This window comes from Pongo pygmaeus, chromosome 22 (assembly GCF_028885625.2).
Source record: "Pongo pygmaeus isolate AG05252 chromosome 22, NHGRI_mPonPyg2-v2.0_pri, whole genome shotgun sequence".
In the NCBI taxonomy this organism is placed as follows: Eukaryota; Metazoa; Chordata; class Mammalia; order Primates; family Hominidae; genus Pongo; species Pongo pygmaeus.
In genome coordinates, this window is record NC_072395.2 from 59,075,834 (window position 1) to 59,090,273 (window position 14,440).

Sequence of the window (14,440 nt, forward strand, 5' to 3'; positions counted from 1 at the left end):
AAACAGGCACGGGGCCAGGAAACGGGGCTCTAACAGCAGTCCCTCCTGAGGCTGGCTCGTGAAGGGTCCTGTGCCCCACAGAGAAGACCGACTGCCCCATCCATGTGTACTTCGTGCTGGACACCTCGGAGAGCGTCACCATGCAGTCCCCCACGGACATCCTGCTGTTCCACATGAAGCAGTTCGTGCCGCAGTTCATCAGCCAGCTGCAGAACGAGTTCTACCTGGACCAAGTGGCACTGAGCTGGCGCTACGGCGGCCTGCACTTCTCCGACCAGGTGGAGGTGTTCAGCCCACCGGGTAGCGACCGCGCCTCCTTCATCAAGAACCTGCAGGGCATCAGCTCCTTCCGCCGTGGCACCTTCACCGACTGCGCGCTGGCCAACATGACGGAGCAGATCCGGCAGGACCGCAGCAAGGGCACCGTCCACTTCGCCGTGGTCATCACCGACGGCCACGTCACCGGCAGCCCCTGCGGCGGCATCAAGCTGCAGGCCGAGCGGGCCCGCGAGGAGGGCATCCGGCTCTTCGCCGTGGCCCCCAACCAGAACCTGAAGGAGCAGGGCCTGCGGGACATCGCCAGCACGCCGCACGAGCTCTACCGCAACGACTACGCCACCATGCTGCCCGACTCCACCGAGATCGACCAGGACACCATCAACCGCATCATCAAGGTCATGGTGAGCCGCTGGCGGGAGCACCGTCCACTCGCCGGGGGTGGCCACAGTGGGCCGTCCACCCACTCCAGGCCTCACTTTACCCCTCTGTGAGTGCGGAGGCCGAAGGAGGAAGCTCCGGGCAGGGCCTGGGCCACTCAGGTGTCCCTCCATCCCCACCCAGACTCGAGGTGCGGCCGCCCCAGGTCTGGAGGCGCACAGCTAACCAGCGCGTCTGTCTTTTCTGCAGAAACATGAAGCCTACGGAGAGGTGAGTGGCGCTTCCCTTCCTGCCAGTGCTGGCCGGCAGCTGACCCAGCAGAGATGACCGCGCCGGGCTGCCGACTCCTGGCGCCTCCAGGCTGGAACAGATGAGAGGAGAGGGAGCCACCTGCTCCATGTTGGACCTGAGGCCTTGGAGTCTGGAGAAAGGGCGCCCAGCCAAAGCTAGGCTGTTTAGATCCCGTGAGGGTCAGCGTTAGGGTCACGCACAGAGCATGTGTTACAAGGAGAGGTCGAGGGTCTGGCCTCCAGGCAGGCGGGATCCATCCACCCTGGACTCCAGGCCCAAGCCCAGCCCAGCAGGTCGGGGGAGAAGGAACTGACATCATCGGGGTCCATGACATCCCCACCTCCCTGTGTGTCCCAGCTCCAGCTCTCAGGAAGGGGAGCAGGCGTCTGAGATCTCCCCTATGAGGCTTCCTGCAAAAACATGCCCTGCTTCAGAATCGCTGCTCACAAACAGTGGTTTCATTGCTGTGTACAAATGGTGCCTCCCTCACCAATGCCCCTTGCTCTTCCGTCCTTTTGTAAAATTTATTCATTTATATTTGTTTTTTTAGAGACAGGGTCTTTCTCTGTCACCTAGGCTGGAGTGCAGTGGTACGATCACAGCTCACTGCAGCCTTGAACTCTGAGGCTCAAGCCATCCTCCCACCTCAGCCTCCCAAGTAGCTGGGACTACAGGCACCTGCCACCATACCTGGTGTGCGCATGTAGTTCTAGCTACTTGGGAGGCTGAGGTGGGAGGATCGCTTTCATATTTTTTTTTTTTTTAGAGATGGGATCTCACTATGTTGCCCAGCCTGGTCTCTAACTCCTGGCCTCAAGCAGTCCTCCCCGCCTTGGTCTACCAAAATGTTGGGATTCCAGGCGTGAGCTGCACCCGGCCTTTCTTCCCTTGTATTTTCTGTCATGGCTTAAGCCAGCCTTGGTTTTCTAAAACTTGCCTAGAACACTTGACCGAGAGCCAAACTCTTTGGCTTGTCCCTGATGGGGGCAGAGCCTCACAGCACCCCATGTCTGCTCCCTCAACCCCGCCCGGGTTATCCGGGCATTTCAGCATCTCCTTGGCCCCTGCTGAGGGTCATGGGCTACATGTTCTGAGACCCTGCCCTGCCACCTGAGGTGTGTCCCACCCATGCAACCTTCTGTCTCTGCTTCCTTGTTTCAGTGCTACAAGGTGAGCTGCCTGGAAATCCCTGGGCCCCCTGGCCCCAAGGGCTACCGTGGACAGAAGGTAAGATGCCCAGATTGCCTGCAGGGTCTGCGCTACCGGGAAGCCCCTGATTTGTTTTGAAATCCACATTTGGCTGGGCGGGGTGGCTCATACCTGTAATCCCAGCACTTTGGGAGGCCGAGGTGGGTGGATCACAATGTCAGGAGATTGAGACCATCCTGGCTAACACGGTGAAACCCTGTCTCTACTAAAAATACAAAAATTAGCTGGGCGTAGTGGCATGCGCCTGTAGTCCCAGCTACTTGGGAGGCTGAGGCAGGAGAATCGCTTGAACCTGGGAAGCCGAGATTGCAGTGAGCCGAGATCGTGCCACTGCACTCCAGCCTGGGCAACAGAGCAAGACTCTGTCTCAAAAAAAAAAAAAAGAAATCCACATTTAAGGCTACCTGTACCTCAAATTGTCTCAACACTTCTGACCCTGGAGAAACTAAAATTCTGTATTTGTCTAATTCCTTTTAAATAGTACATTGAGAAAAGCAGAAGCTTGTAAAAAATTATTAAGATATGCCATTAAAATACTTTTGTAAGCAAGCATATTCAAGTAAGTAAATAAAATGTGAGATGCATTACAGTTAATAATATGATTGCTCATTAATATAAAGGAACCTCTTTTGTGGCTTACTAAGTAAGTAGTTTTAGGGAGCCTGGTTTGAATGTCCCCCGCATTTTCTGGTCTGAACGTCCCCTGCATTTTCCTGACAGAGGTGCATAAAATAAAATCCTTCCAAAACTCACTAACAGAGTATGTGAAACTCCAATAATTCACATCTGTCAAAAATGATAAAGAAAGGCATAGGAGGAGAAAGTAGCTTCTAAGGAGATGAGATAAGGAATTGACCATCATACAGGATGTTATTGCTAAGTAGCTTTGTGTTTTTCTAAATTTGGATAACAGCTGTCTAGACCAGTAGATATCTGGATGCACTTTCTCCAGTCCTGGTGGCAATGCCTACCCTACCACAGCTGGGAATGAATTTGCCACTTGGGGCAGCCTTGTCTGCACACAGCATTGCAGTGACCCGTTCTGTTGGGGGGCCACTGGAAGCTGCCACAGGGGTCACTGTGGTTAGAGTTTGAGGGGTGGCAAGGCGCCAAGCAGAGCTCAGGACAGGGCACAGCTGTGATGTTCCAGAAGCCTCTGCCCACCTCATCCCCTGCCCTGAGTTTCCTCCCTTTTCTTCCTTTTGACCTCTTAATTCCTCCCCTTTCCTCTGTTCCTCTTTGCACTTAAATTGGGAGCATACCAATAAATAGATGAATTTATTTAATAAAGTTCTGTGTCATAGGTTAAAATTTTAATTCCAAGAGAGTGTAAACTTTATGTGGTTTTCTAAAGTCCTGATCTGTCTAAAGTTACTTAGATAAAGGAATTAATCTTTGTAGTGACGGTGACCCAGGCATCGCTGGAGAATCAGAGCCCAGTGTTGGCCACAGTCACAGCCACTGGGTGCAGAAGGGACCCCCACGGACCAGGCACCCCCACCCCCAGGGGCTGTTCTGGCTCCATTTTGCAGGTGGCTTTGTGGGAAGCTTCCCTCAGAGCTGGGAGAAATAGGTCAAAGCAAACCCTTGTCTGACAGAGGCTGGCCCCTTGGGGAGCAGCTGACACCAAGACTTCTCCACTTGGGCAGGGGAATCAGTAACCTCTGCTGTGTCACCTGTCAGAGGGATTGTGGCAGGGTCCCCAGCTGCCTACCGCCCACCCTACCCTGCCTCGATTTACTCTTTTCTCTGTTGTCTGCTTTTAGGGTGCCAAGGGCAACATGGGTGAGCCGGGAGAGCCTGGCCAGAAGGGAAGACAGGTGAGTGTCCTTGCCCCACGCCCGCCCCGCCTGCAGCCCAGCGCCCCAGGGCTGGGCTCACACTGCTGCTTTGTCCTTCACAGGGAGACCCGGGCATCGAAGGCCCCATTGGATTCCCAGGACCCAAGGTAAGTGACCTCGACCAGGGGCCTGGCTCCACCCTGCGGCCCCAGCACTGCCAGGCAGGCTCCCCCCAGCCCAGCCCAGCCTCGGCCTCAGCCTCTATGACCCTCCCCCTGGTTACCAAGGAACAGAAGCGCCTCGACAACTTGATGGCCGTCCCAAAACCCAGCCTCCAGCCCAACCCAGGGCTCCGCCTCCTCTGCAGACTGTTTGTCGAGAACACCAGATGCCAGTGGCCCACCAAGCACTCCCCTCAGCCTGCAGGGCCGGCCCTTCCCTGCCTGTGTCTCCGCAGAGCTCCTCGCTAATGCGCCTCTCTCCTCCTGCCCCCAGGGCGTTCCTGGCTTCAAAGGAGAGAAGGTGAGGCTCTTGCCCTGACGGACCTCAGACCTGCGCCAGCCTTGGCCCAGACCCACCTCTCGGCGTCCGCCGCAGCCTGTCACTGCTCCTGGGGCACCGGCCTGGTCTTTTTTCAGTGGTGGCTTTGGGGGTTCCTGGGGGGTCCTGTGGCCTCGAGTGTGGCCCAAGGGCTTTGCCCGCCCGAAGCAGCAGTGCCCATAATGCTTTGAGGCACGGAGCTCACTGCGCCGGCTTTCCTCCTACACAGGGTGAATTTGGAGCCGACGGTCGCAAGGTAGGCTGGCTGGTTGGGCAGAGCCCCTCCTTTCTGCTGCTCAGGGCAGAAGGACTGGGGCTAATGGAGTCCCCTCTTCCTTCTCTCTTCAGGGGGCCCCTGGCCTGGCTGGCAAGAACGGGACCGATGGACAGAAGGTAGAGGGAGCCTCAGGCTCGCAGTTGGACTGGTCTCACAGAGGCATCCCAGCCTCTGCAGAGCCCCCAGATCCAGCCTGATCTGTCAGTTTACACGTGTGCACACACGCATACACGTGCACACACACACGTACACACATATGCACATGCACACACACGTACACACATGCACACATGTACATGCACACACGTACACACATATGCACAGTACACACGTACACACATACATGCAATGTACACACACACATACATGCACACACATACACGCAAACACGTGCACAGTACACACATGCACATGCACACACATGCACACACACGTGCACACACACACACACGAACTCCAGCTCCCGCCACATCCCACTGCCCCACCCAGGGCTTCACCAGCCTGCATCTAATTCAGGGCTGCACATCCCGGCTTGGGGCAGCTCCACAGCTGCACACAGAAGCCAGCAACAAGCCTACCCCCTCCCAGGTCGAACCACACGACAGCCCCACCCACTCCTTCCAGGACTCCCCGTGGGAACATCCTCTGTGTCCAGGGAGCTCTGCCCTCAGGGCCTCTGGGAGGCAGCCTGGGCTGAGGGGCAGCCAGGGATGGCCTGTTCCTGCACAACGGCCACTCTGCCTCCCCGGAGACAGCTCCACAGCAGCCGTGGCCTCATGTGGGCACCCGTGTGCCAGGAGGAGAGCGCTGCAGCCCTGAGGAGCAGAACCGGGCGGGCTGTGTCTTGGTCGTTGGCACACATGGACCCCAGAACCCCGCCCTGAGACTCCTCCTGCCCCCTTCTCCTTCAGGGCAAGCTGGGGCGCATCGGACCTCCTGGCTGCAAGGGAGACCCTGGAAACCGGGTAAGAGTCGTTTGCACCCCTCCTTCAGCCTCGGCCCAGGGGGTGTGGGTGCCTGACTGGGCAGAAGGGTAGTTGCTGCTGCAGTGGGAGCATGGGTTCTCCCGGCAGCCCAGCACCCCCAGCCCAGCGTTCTGCCGCATCGGAGGAATTCCTCCTAGGAGCTCCTAGCGGATCCCCGTGGCCTGGAAACCTGATGCGTCCCAAGCTTCGGTGTCACTGGACAGCTCCATTTCCCTGAGCAGCAGATCCAGGCCTGGCCTCTCGGTCACTGAGCCTGGGGCCTCACAGCGAGGGTGGGAGGTGCCTCCCGGGCTGGGACAGTGGAGCACTTGGGCCCTGGCTCATGAGGAGAACCTCACCTGCCATGTGCCGAGCTCCATCTCTCACTCCTCTCTCAGGGCCCCGACGGTTACCCGGGGGAAGCAGGGAGTCCGGGGGAGAGAGGAGACCAAGGCGGCAAGGTAAGTGGCCTTGTCAAGGTACAGGCCGGCCAGGACAGGCAGGGTCACCAGCTTCCAGGGGCCTCCCTGCCCCCGCCGAGAGGGGCCTCCTGGAGGCAGCCCCAGCTGAGAAGCTGAGCAGAGAGGGCCTTCCCTGAAACACTGGTCAGTGAGGAGCCAATGGCCATGGGATGTGGTGGAGAATACCCTGCCCGTTGCTTCATCAGCTTCTTCTAACCAGGGCTGCACGTCCGGCTTGGGCGGCCACCACTGCCCACCTAGGCCTCAGCAACAAACCCACCTCCTCCCAGGTGGAGCCCCAGGGAGCCCCACCCACACCTCCTGGAGCTCTCCATGGGAACGTTGGTACCACGGGGTCTCTGCCCTCCTGGGCCGCCTGCAGTGTCGCCCCGTCCCTGGCGGCCCCAGGATCCCCAAGGGCTTTTCTCTGGGAGCTTGGCACTTGGACCCAGGGCTTCCCACTTTCTGTCCACCTTCCCTCAGCCCGAGCCCAAGTCTGGCTGAGTCCCTATGCAGATGCACGGGCGTCCTGCCCATGACACACACTCTGCCCTCAGCTGGCACGGAGGTTCCAGCAGCCCCCAGCCAGCATCTGGCATCCCAGGTGCCCTACGGACGTCAGGGAGGTGCAGTCCCAAGCCCGACCGTGGGTCCTGCCCCACCAGTGGGCATCCTGCACCCCCCTTCCCCTGCCAAAAGATGTGAGGCTGATTCTGCAAACCCTTCCAGGGGGACCCTGGCCGCCCAGGACGCAGAGGGCCCCCGGGAGAAATCGGGGCCAAGGGAAGCAAGGTGAGCCCTTCTGTCTCTTCGCCTGCAGCTGAGCTGGCCACACTCACGCCCATGCCCGGTCACGCTGGTGACCGTCTCTGCTGTCACCATGGTGCCCCATTGGGCTCTGGGGACATGGGGAGGGACAGGAAGGACAGGCCATGTGCCCTGAGCCACCAGCCCCTCTGACCTGTGCCCTCCTCACGAGGCTGAACAAGCTCCAGGGCAGCCTGCAGGGCCCCCACATGCCTGGCAAGCGGATTCCGCTGGAAGACAGTAGGGGCTCCACACCGCACACCACACAGGCGTGACCATGCCTCAGGGCCCCTGCCTCTGGGTGACTGTGCTGTCCCATCCTTCCTCAGGGGTATCAAGGCAACAACGGAGCCCCAGGAAGTCCTGGCGTGAAAGGAGCCAAGGGCGGGCCCGGGCCCCGCGGACCCAAAGGCGAGCCGGTGAGTCCCTCCCGCCCCTGCCTCAGGGCCCCGCTCTGGGCATCCTCCTTGAAGCTTGAGGAGGACTGTGGGGGAAGGGCACTTGGGCTGTAGGCAGGACCCCCTGCTGGCAAGGCACAGCCAGGCCCCCATCCTCCCAAGAAGTGGACCCAGACCACCCCACAGGACCCCCCGGGGCTGAACTTAGAGGGAAGGCCCAGGCAGGTCCTCCATGGTGTACCCTAAACCCAGCACCAGCTGCCCAGGGCATCCTGTGAGGGCTGAGCAGGGCCCGTCCTAATGCTGACCACTGCAAGGGGACTCTGTGTGAGCACGGGGCCTGCCTGGGAGAGACCACAGTGACTGGACGGCACCAGGTCCCCGCTGGGCCCCAGCCCATCACCTAAAACGCCACTCACCAGACATCCAACTCCACCTGGAGCCTCCCCAGATCATTCCTAAATCCTCGGCATGGGCGGGACCGACCCAGCAAAGGGACCAGGGCTGGCAGCGGAGCCACTGGCACAGGCTGAGGCCGTTGGGAAGGAGCCCGGGGATCGAGGTCTCAGATCCCAAAGCCACAGCCCTCTTGTAGAGAAGGAACATCAGACCCAGCACAGCCCCCACCCTCCAGGGGCTCTGGGCCTGGACTCAGCCCCCTCCCTCACCCACACTCCTGTTCTCTGCAGGGGCGCAGGGGAGACCCCGGCACCAAGGGCAGCCCAGGCAGCGACGGCCCCAAAGGGGAGAAGGTGAGTCCTCGTGTGGAGGCGCCACGGGGTCTCACTGGTGTCCATGGGCCCTGCTAATGAGGGCCCCAACCCCATTCCTCCCGGAGAACAACAGAACTCCAGGGCCTCACCCTCCAGAGTTCACTCCCTGCAGAGTCTGGGAACGCAGCCCTGAGATCCCCACACCCCATTCTCTGCTGAGGGAGCTCCACCACCCTCCCAGTTACACCCCGCACAGCTGTGCAGGCACCGCTCACACGCGGCCCACTGAGGCACCACTCACACCCCCCCAGTCCACTGAGGCACAGGCACGTGACCCCAGGGGTGATGCTGAAGGGCTGTGCAGCAAAACCCCGGCCACCAGCTCCCCTTGACATCAGGTGAAGGGGCTTCCTCCCAGGAATTGAACGAGGTCCTACCCACGTGTGGGTCGCCTTAGGGGGACCGAGAGACCCCGTGCCCAGAGCGGCAGCTACAGGCATCGGGAAGGAGCTGTGGGTGAAACAGGCGACTGTTGCATGTCCCCCTGGACAGACAGGGGTCTTCCTCTCAGGCCCCCTTCCCCAACCCCTGGCCACACCCACCTCTCTCACGTGGGACCCAGGCCAGAGGCCTCAGCTGAGACCCATGGGTCCTCCCTTCCCTTCCCACAGGGGGATCCTGGCCCTGAGGGGCCCCGCGGCCTGGCTGGAGAGGTTGGCAACAAAGGAGCCAAGGTAGGGGAGCAGGGGAGCTGCACCCCAAGGTAGGGGACCCGAGGGGGGCTGCACCCCAAGGTAAGGGATCCGAGGGTGGCTGCACCCCAAGGTAGGGGATCCGAAGGGAGCTGCACCTCATGGTAGAGGGGATGAGGGGAACTGCACCCCAAGGTAGGGGACCCAGGTGGGTGCTGCACCCCAAGGTAAGGGGGGCCCAGGTGAGGGCTGTACCTCAAGGTGGGGAGCCAGAGAACTACACCCCAAGATAGGGGACCCAGGGAGGGACTGTACTCCAAGGTAAGGGGGACTTGTACCCCAAGGTAAAGGGGGCCTAGGCACGGGCTGCACCCCAAAGTAGGGGACCCAGGTGAGGGCTGCAACCCAAGGTAGGGGTGCTTAGGCAGGGCCTACACCCAGAACCCGGCCTACTCCACTCAGTGTGGTCAGGGCTGAAGATCAAGTGCAGCCACAACCTCCGGGAGCGTCACAGGGGCCGGGGCCAGACCCGTCTTACCCCCAAGGCCCTGCAGTGTCCACAGGATTGATACTGGGGTCTCCAGGGTGCCACTGTCAGTCAAGAGAACCCCAAACTCCTCCCCTTTCTTCCAGGGAGACCGAGGTTTGCCTGGACCCAGAGGCCCCCAGGGAGCTCTTGGGGAGCCCGGAAAGCAGGTCAGTGGAGGACACCTGTGCCCTCTGACCCCACGGCTAGAGGTGGGGCCCCTGTCCCCTCTGACCCCATGGCTACAGATGGGGCCCCTGTGCCCTCTCACCCCACGGCTAGAGGTGGGACCCCGGTGCCCTCTGACCCCACGGTCCATGCCCTGTTTGTGGCACCACTTGGGTCTCCCTGTCCATGTGGGGATAGGCTGGAGCCAGCCACTGTCCCCACAGCAAACCCAGGCAGCAGAGCCTGGCCTTAGAAGCCAGGACCTGCTCCCCTAGACCCCAAGTACCTCATACCCACCCTCAGCCCCCCATCCTGCCCTGAAGGACCCAGACTGGGGAGTCAGGGGCAAGGCGGTGGGCCTGAGGGCCTGGATGGGCCACAGGGAGAGGAGGAGCTGGGACCCTCAAGACAGGGGTCCACGGCCCCCACAGGCAGCAGGAGGAGCTGGGGCCATGTGGCCTGGTGGTCAGGGTTGGACGGGGCATGTCAGGTGACCCCTGGGCATGGCCAGTCCCTGCCTGTGCTGACTTCTGAATTTCTCTCCTGCCCTCAGGGATCTCGGGGAGACCCCGGTGATGCAGGACCCCGTGGAGACTCAGGACAGCCAGGCCCCAAGGTACGTGCCCTTCCCCCAGCAGGATGTGTTGGGGGTTCAGGGCAGCTGCCTGAGGAGCAGGACAGGGGGCCGGCCTGGGGGACCCTGTTGCTGGCAGATGTGCCTCAGGCCAGGCCTGTGCCTCCTGTTCTTAGCTGTGGAGTGAGGGGATGCCTCCGGGGTCCAGGAAGCCCCCCTGGCTCTCCTCGTCAGCAGTGACCCTTGGGTGTGGGTGGCACATCCTTCCTGAGCCAGGGCCTGAGGGCAACCACATGGCCTGAGCAGAGTCCTCCCCGCGTGTGGGCAGGCTCCTGGGTCTCTAGGCACATCCAGCCCCCACTGGAGGTGGACAGGGCGAGGTTAGCCCTGCCAGGCCCCTGCTCACAGCCAGCCCTCGACGGCACCCCTAGCCCACTTCCACCCCAGTGTGCACCTTGGCCCTGTTGAGCACAGCCCCCCAGCCCCACCCCCACCCCCACCCCGTCCTGACCATGCTGACCAACTCAACGTCCTCCTCCAGGGAGACCCTGGCAGGCCTGGATTCAGCTACCCAGGACCCCGAGGAGCACCCGTGAGTCACAGTCTGGGATGGCAGCTCCCAGGAGTGGGTGGACATTGTCCCAAGGGCCCTGAAGGTTCCTAGTAGTTCCCTCAAGGCCTCCTCTGTGCAGAAGAAAGTGTGAGGTCCCTCCTGCAGGACAGAGTGGTAAGAAGGCTTCCGGTGACTCAGTGAAGGACAGGTCCAGCCCAGCATCAGGAGAAGAGTGCAGCTCAGAATGCAGCATGGTGGCCTCACCCAGAGGATGAATGAGCAAGGGAGGGAAACGGGGCTGCAGAAAGCTGCCCAGAGAGAAGAAGGAGCTCTGGGATCTGAGGCTGAGTCACCCTGGCTTCTGTTTGCTTCACAGGGACAAAAAGGCGAGCCCGGCCCACGCGGCCCCGAGGTACATGTGGGTCCTGGCCACCTGTGCCCACCCAGGGTGGGGGGGTCTGCACGCCCATCCACTATTGCTGGGAACACAGTGCCCACTGTCACTGACTGGACCATCCCTGTCTTGGGATGGTCCTGGCTCCCCAAGGCCCAGTCATGCCACCTATGCTGAGCTCTGGGGGAGCTATCGGCCACTGGCTGGTCCCTTTCCAACCGAAGTTCAGGCTTTACCAAAAAAACCACATAGATGTTCCCATTTAAAGGACCTCAAAATGCCAGATCGATTTTTCCACATAAAAATCTCACGGGTGTCCCTGGTACAGACAGCTCCTCTGTCCCAGGCTAACATGTGTCCCCTGTCACAGGGAGGCCGAGGCGACTTTGGCTTGAAAGGAGAACCTGGGAGGAAAGGAGAGAAAGGAGAGCCTGTGAGTGTCGCCATCCCGAAGCCCACAGCAGCTGGGCAGAGGCAGGGAGGGGCCCTGAGGCTGAGCGTGTGCATCTAAGAATACGGGAGGACGCCAGGTGGCTTGGCCCCAGCCATGAGCACCACCCCCACCTTCCTGAAGGGGACGGCTGACTCAGGGGCCCCCTCCCTCTCCCTACCCTCACTTCCAGCATCCCCCAGGGTCCCCTCCCCAGCATCCCCCCCAGGGTCCCCTCCCCAGTGACCTCCCCCACAGCATCCCCCCAGGGTCCCCTCCCCAGCATCCCCCACATAGCATCCCCCCCAGGGTCCCCTCCCCAGTGACCCCCCAACAACATCCCCCCAGGGTTCCCTCCCCAGCATCCCCCCCACAGCATCCCCCCCAGGGTCCCCTCCCCAGCATCCCCCACAAGGGTCCCCTCCCTAGTGACCCCTCCACAACATCACCCCAGAGTCCCCTCCCAGCATCCCCCCTACAGCATCCCCCATCAGGGTCCCCTCCCCAGCGACCCCAACACAGCATCCCCTCCAGAGTCCCCTCCCCACAAAGATCCCTCCACATAGCATCCCCCTCAGAGTTCCCACACACAGCATTCCCCAAGGGTCCCCTCTCCAATGTCCCACACACAGCATCCCCTCCCCAGCGTCCTCCCCACAGATATCCCCCAGCAGGTACTCTGTGCCTCCAAATCCCTAGCCTGACCAAGGGTTTAACCAGGGCTGCAGGTTGGTCTGGAACTGAGTGAGCACAAAACAAGGGATAGATAATGATGGATGGATGGGCAAGTGGATAGGGGTGGGCAAATGGATGGATGGGAGGATAGATGGATGAATTGATGGATGGGTGAGTGGATGAGTGAATAGATGAGTGGGTGGATAGAGGATGGATGGGTGGGTGGGTGGATGGATAATTGGACAGGTGGGTGAATGAGTAGATGTATGGATGAGTGGGTGGATAGAGGATGGATGAATGGGTGGGTGGGTGGGTGGATGGATAGGTGGATACATGGGTGAATGAGTAGATGTATAGGTGAGTGAGGGGGTGGATGGTTGGATGATGGATGGGGGATGGATGGTTAGGTGGATAAGTGGGTGGATGAGTAGAGGGATGGGTGAGTGGGTGGGTGGATGGTTGGGTGGGTGGGAAAGTGTGTGGTTAGAGGATGGATGGCTCGGTGGATGACAGGATGGATGAGTGGGTGGATGGATGGAAGGATGGGTGGGTGGATGGATGGATGGTTGGGTGAGTGGGTGTATGTATGCGTGGGTGGGTGGATGGATGAGTGGATGGATGGATGGGTTAGTGGGTGGGTGGAAGAATGGATGGGTGGGTGGGTGCATAGAAAATGGATGGATGAATGAGTTAGTGGGTTGGCGGATGGATGGATGGGTAAATGGGTAGGTAGATGGGTAGATGGATAGGTGGGTGGATAGAGGATGAATGGTTGGTTGGTGGTTGGGTGGGTGATGGATGGATGAGTGAGTGGGTGGATGGCGGATGGATGATTAGATGGATAGGTGGGTGGATGAGTAGATGGATGGGTGAGTGGGTAGATGGATGGTTGGGTGAGTAGATGGATAGATGCATGCATGGATAGGTGGGTGGGTGGATGAATGCGTGGGTGGGTAGAGGATGGACGGACAGGTGAGTGGGTGGATGGATGGGTGGGTGGATGGACAGGTTAGTGGGTGGGTGGGTGGATGAATGGATGGATGGGTGAGTGGGTGGATGGGTGAGTGGGTGGGTGGGTGGGTGGATAGAGGATGGATGGGTTAGTGGGTGGGTGGGTGGATGGAAGGATGGATAGATGGATGAGTAGGTGGATGGATGGGTGATTGAGTGGATGGATGGATGGGTTAGTGGGTGGGTGGATGGATGGGTGACTGGGTGGACAGATGGGTTGGTGGGTGGCTGGATAGATGGATGGGTGATTGGGCGGATAGATGGGTGGATGGGTGGGCATGGAGTTGGTGGGTACATGATAATGGGGTGGAATAGCCACAGACTGGAATGAGCTGTTTTAGCTGCCATTTCTGGGACACCCAGCTCTGCCAGGCCCCTACCCCTCTGGTGGGCCAGGCTCTGACGGTGGCCACTCATGGCCTTCCCAGCTCTGGTGCCAGCATAGAGAAGGGGGCACATCCTCGTCTTACTCCTTGCACCTGTCAGGCCCCCCCAAGGCAGGACCCATGGTTGGGGACAGCACAAGGGGGCCCTGCTGTGTGCAGGGACTGTCCCTGTGGCCACTGAAGCCCACCTGTCCTTGTTCCTTCTCAGGCGGATCCTGGTCCCCCTGGTGAGCCAGGCCCTCGGGGGCCAAGAGGAGTCCCAGGACCCGAGGTAGGCAGCTGGCCAGTCCCCATGCCCTCCAGCCCCCAGCCTGCCAGGCCAACGCGCACCCAAGCCTTGTGGTTCCGCCCATGGTGGACTCACGTATCAGTGGGCAGTGGCCTGGGAGAGACTCAGCTGCCCAGCCTTGGCCCCAGAGTCTCAGCCTCATCCTTCCTTCCCCAGGGTGAGCCCGGCCCCCCTGGAGACCCCGGCCTCACAGTAGGTGTCACATGGGGCAGAACCAGTGTCCTTCTCCTGCCAAAACTAGACACCAAGAGCAGCAGGGGTGGGGGGAGGTCAGTAGGGGAAGGTCAGCGGGCAAGCTTGGTTGGGGGGAGGGTGGTGGCAGCGAGGTTGGCAGGGACACAACCCGCCAGCCTCCCCGCATGGCTGCCTCCACATGTGGGCTGGAATGTCCCGTGGCCCCTGGGCCAGGACCTTGCTGTGGAAACTCTTCTGGGGCCCCAGGAGGACTGCCCTGCCTGCCGTGTGCATTGCAGGAGTGTGACGTCATGACCTACGTGAGGGAGACCTGCGGGTGCTGCGGTGAGGCACTGCCCACAGCGGGGTTGGGGCCCACGCACCGGGTGGAGGGCGGGAGTGCGGCAGGGCTGGGTCACGCTGGGTCCCACATGTGCGCCTGGCCCTAGGGTCTGAGGTCTCCCCAGTG

The 14,440-nt window shown here is 60.6% G+C and overlaps 1 protein-coding gene across 3 annotated transcripts in view; it reads left to right on the plus strand.

The window, feature by feature from the left end:
- The window catches only part of COL6A2 (collagen type VI alpha 2 chain), a 36,056-nt gene that overhangs the window by 13,906 nt on the left and 7,710 nt on the right, over positions 1-14,440 (plus strand). For all 3 annotated transcript variants that reach the window (XR_010125332.1, XM_054468365.2, XM_054468366.2), the window contains exons 3-24: positions 82-680; positions 907-927; positions 2,110-2,175; positions 3,924-3,977; positions 4,061-4,105; positions 4,434-4,460; positions 4,708-4,734; positions 4,827-4,871; positions 5,667-5,720; positions 6,119-6,181; positions 6,911-6,973; positions 7,318-7,407; positions 8,076-8,138; positions 8,771-8,833; positions 9,425-9,487; positions 10,039-10,101; positions 10,601-10,651; positions 10,989-11,024; positions 11,377-11,439; positions 13,717-13,779; positions 13,954-13,989; positions 14,271-14,316. Coding sequence is in view for 2 of the 3 variants with exons in the window: in XM_054468365.2 (XP_054324340.2) it covers positions 82-680; positions 907-927; positions 2,110-2,175; positions 3,924-3,977; positions 4,061-4,105; positions 4,434-4,460; positions 4,708-4,734; positions 4,827-4,871; positions 5,667-5,720; positions 6,119-6,181; positions 6,911-6,973; positions 7,318-7,407; positions 8,076-8,138; positions 8,771-8,833; positions 9,425-9,487; positions 10,039-10,101; positions 10,601-10,651; positions 10,989-11,024; positions 11,377-11,439; positions 13,717-13,779; positions 13,954-13,989; positions 14,271-14,316 (1,701 nt within the window). In the remaining variant the exon portion in view is untranslated. The remainder of the gene's footprint in view (positions 1-81; positions 681-906; positions 928-2,109; positions 2,176-3,923; positions 3,978-4,060; positions 4,106-4,433; positions 4,461-4,707; positions 4,735-4,826; positions 4,872-5,666; positions 5,721-6,118; positions 6,182-6,910; positions 6,974-7,317; positions 7,408-8,075; positions 8,139-8,770; positions 8,834-9,424; positions 9,488-10,038; positions 10,102-10,600; positions 10,652-10,988; positions 11,025-11,376; positions 11,440-13,716; positions 13,780-13,953; positions 13,990-14,270; positions 14,317-14,440) is intronic.